Raw genomic sequence first — 1826 nt, forward strand, 5'->3', positions numbered from 1 at the left:
AGCTGTGGCTCAAGCATGGTTCTCAGATTGGGGTTGCTCAGACCACTTAAGGAAAGAAAAAAAAAAAGTACCAACGCACAGGGCTGGAAGACAGACTCTGGGATTTTGCCCAGGCCTGGTAAATGATTTTCCCAGAGTCAGCCAGGGTTGCAAAAATGACTGCCACTCTCAGGGACTTTTGAAAATACTATTTCTCTGCTTACTGTCCCAACCACAGACCAGGTCCCTGAGTGTCCCAGAGAGCCTCCTGGGCTTCCTCATACAAGATGAGGTGACAAAAGTACCCAGGCTCTCTGCTCTCCAACTGCTTCCTTCTGTGACAGTGAATCACAATCGACTCCATCACAGGGAGTGAGATGGTTCAACCCACCCAAACCCCAGCTACAGACAGGGTGGCTGGGGGTGGAACGTCATTAGCAGCAGAATTTCATAATTCACACACACAAAATTCCATCTCTTGGCCCTGCACGGAGTGGCCAGCCGAATTCCTGCAGAGCCACCCCCACCCCCTTCCATGCCAGGCACCCTGGACAAGACAGTTGGGGAAGCTAACATCCAAAAGGCCAGACTCGGACCGGATTCTGCCACTCTCAGGCAGCGTGAGTAAGTGGGTAAGTCACTTCACTTCTCTGACAACAGCTTGCTCATCTGTACCACGGGATGCTGGAACCCCTGGTCTGATTAAGCCTTCAGATGAGGAGTAACGGCACCAGAGAAAAGGCTGTATCCAGCCACCAGGTGGAGACCACAATCAAGTCTCTCTGTAGTGCGCTGTTCTACTGTCAACACCTGGCTTCCTGGTTGTGTAAGAATGACTCAGAGTAGCCGGATTTGACTTTGTGTGCCTTCCCCTGCCCCTCCTCTCAAGAGAACCCAGAGGGACACTCACCTCTTATAAGTGTAGCCCAAGACGATGCCAACTCCAATGGCAATGATGATCACCATCATGGTGATGCCCAGCACGTGGCCTGCCAAAGAGAAGGCACAAGTCCCATGAGCCACAATCTGGACAGTCAGCAAATGGCATCTCGTGAGGGATCCAGCAAGGTTGGGGGGCAGAAGGGTCATCCTACCCAGGGTCCCCAGATCCTTCTTCTCCTTGGGGTTCACCCGGACCCGCTGGCTGATCCCAATCACAGGCTGCACGGCTGCGGCCTCGCTGCGGGCCGGTAGGGCATTGGCAGGAGGGAACGCCTGCGCTTCATCTTCCTGGGGTGCTTCTGAGACTTCCTCCTCCTCTGTTCCAGGGGCTGGGGGCGCCTGGGACGGGGTCTCTGGAAGGAAGGTGGAAAACAGCTTTCATCAGAGCTTGTCCTGAGTGAATTCCACAGCGGAACTCCATGCGAGTTAGGGGGCTCCACCTTAGAATACCCCAAACTGGACTCAAACGCTGCCCCAAGCACTAGACCTGGAAGGGCCTAGCCTGAGATGCTTCACGGTTGAGACCAGGCCAGTGGGGACTGAGGGAACCGCAGAGAAAGGACACTCTTGCCCCCTCCTCTTCATCGGTTCCCATCTTGGCTAACCTCCGAGCTTACCCCAGTGCCAACTTCCCCAGGAGTCACACACACCCCTCCACGCCAAGCACCCTTCTGAGCAGGTCACAACCAGCGAGTGTTGTGCCAATCTCCACGCTGCTCCACTTACTCCTAGCGGGCTGCCCCTGGAGCCACAGCCCGGTGGCGTCTAACAAAGGTGGTCCCATCCTTTAGAGGTTGCTTCACAACTACCCCCACTGCCCTCCCCCGCCCCACACTCCTTCCCGAGGCGGGGCAGCGGGGTGCGTTGTGAGCACCGTGCCAGGCGCACCGCACGCTTCCCAGCCC

General features: G+C 56.2%; 1 protein-coding gene across 1 annotated transcript in view; it reads right to left on the reverse strand.

Moving 5' to 3' along the window:
• Nucleotides 1-1826, reverse strand: part of PIK3IP1 (phosphoinositide-3-kinase interacting protein 1) — a 14232-nt gene that overhangs the window by 10784 nt on the left and 1622 nt on the right. Inside the window, exons 3-4 of the mRNA XM_045289559.1 lie at nt 1074-1274; nt 890-968 (exon numbers count right to left, since the gene is read on the reverse strand). Of these exons, the coding sequence (XP_045145494.1) occupies nt 890-968; nt 1074-1274 (280 nt within the window). The remainder of the gene's footprint in view (nt 1-889; nt 969-1073; nt 1275-1826) is intronic.

This window comes from Echinops telfairi, unplaced genomic scaffold, assembly GCF_000313985.2.
Source record: "Echinops telfairi isolate 266 unplaced genomic scaffold, ASM31398v2 ScPeMD7_29;HRSCAF=101, whole genome shotgun sequence".
NCBI lineage: Eukaryota > Metazoa > Chordata > Mammalia > Afrosoricida > Tenrecidae > Echinops > Echinops telfairi.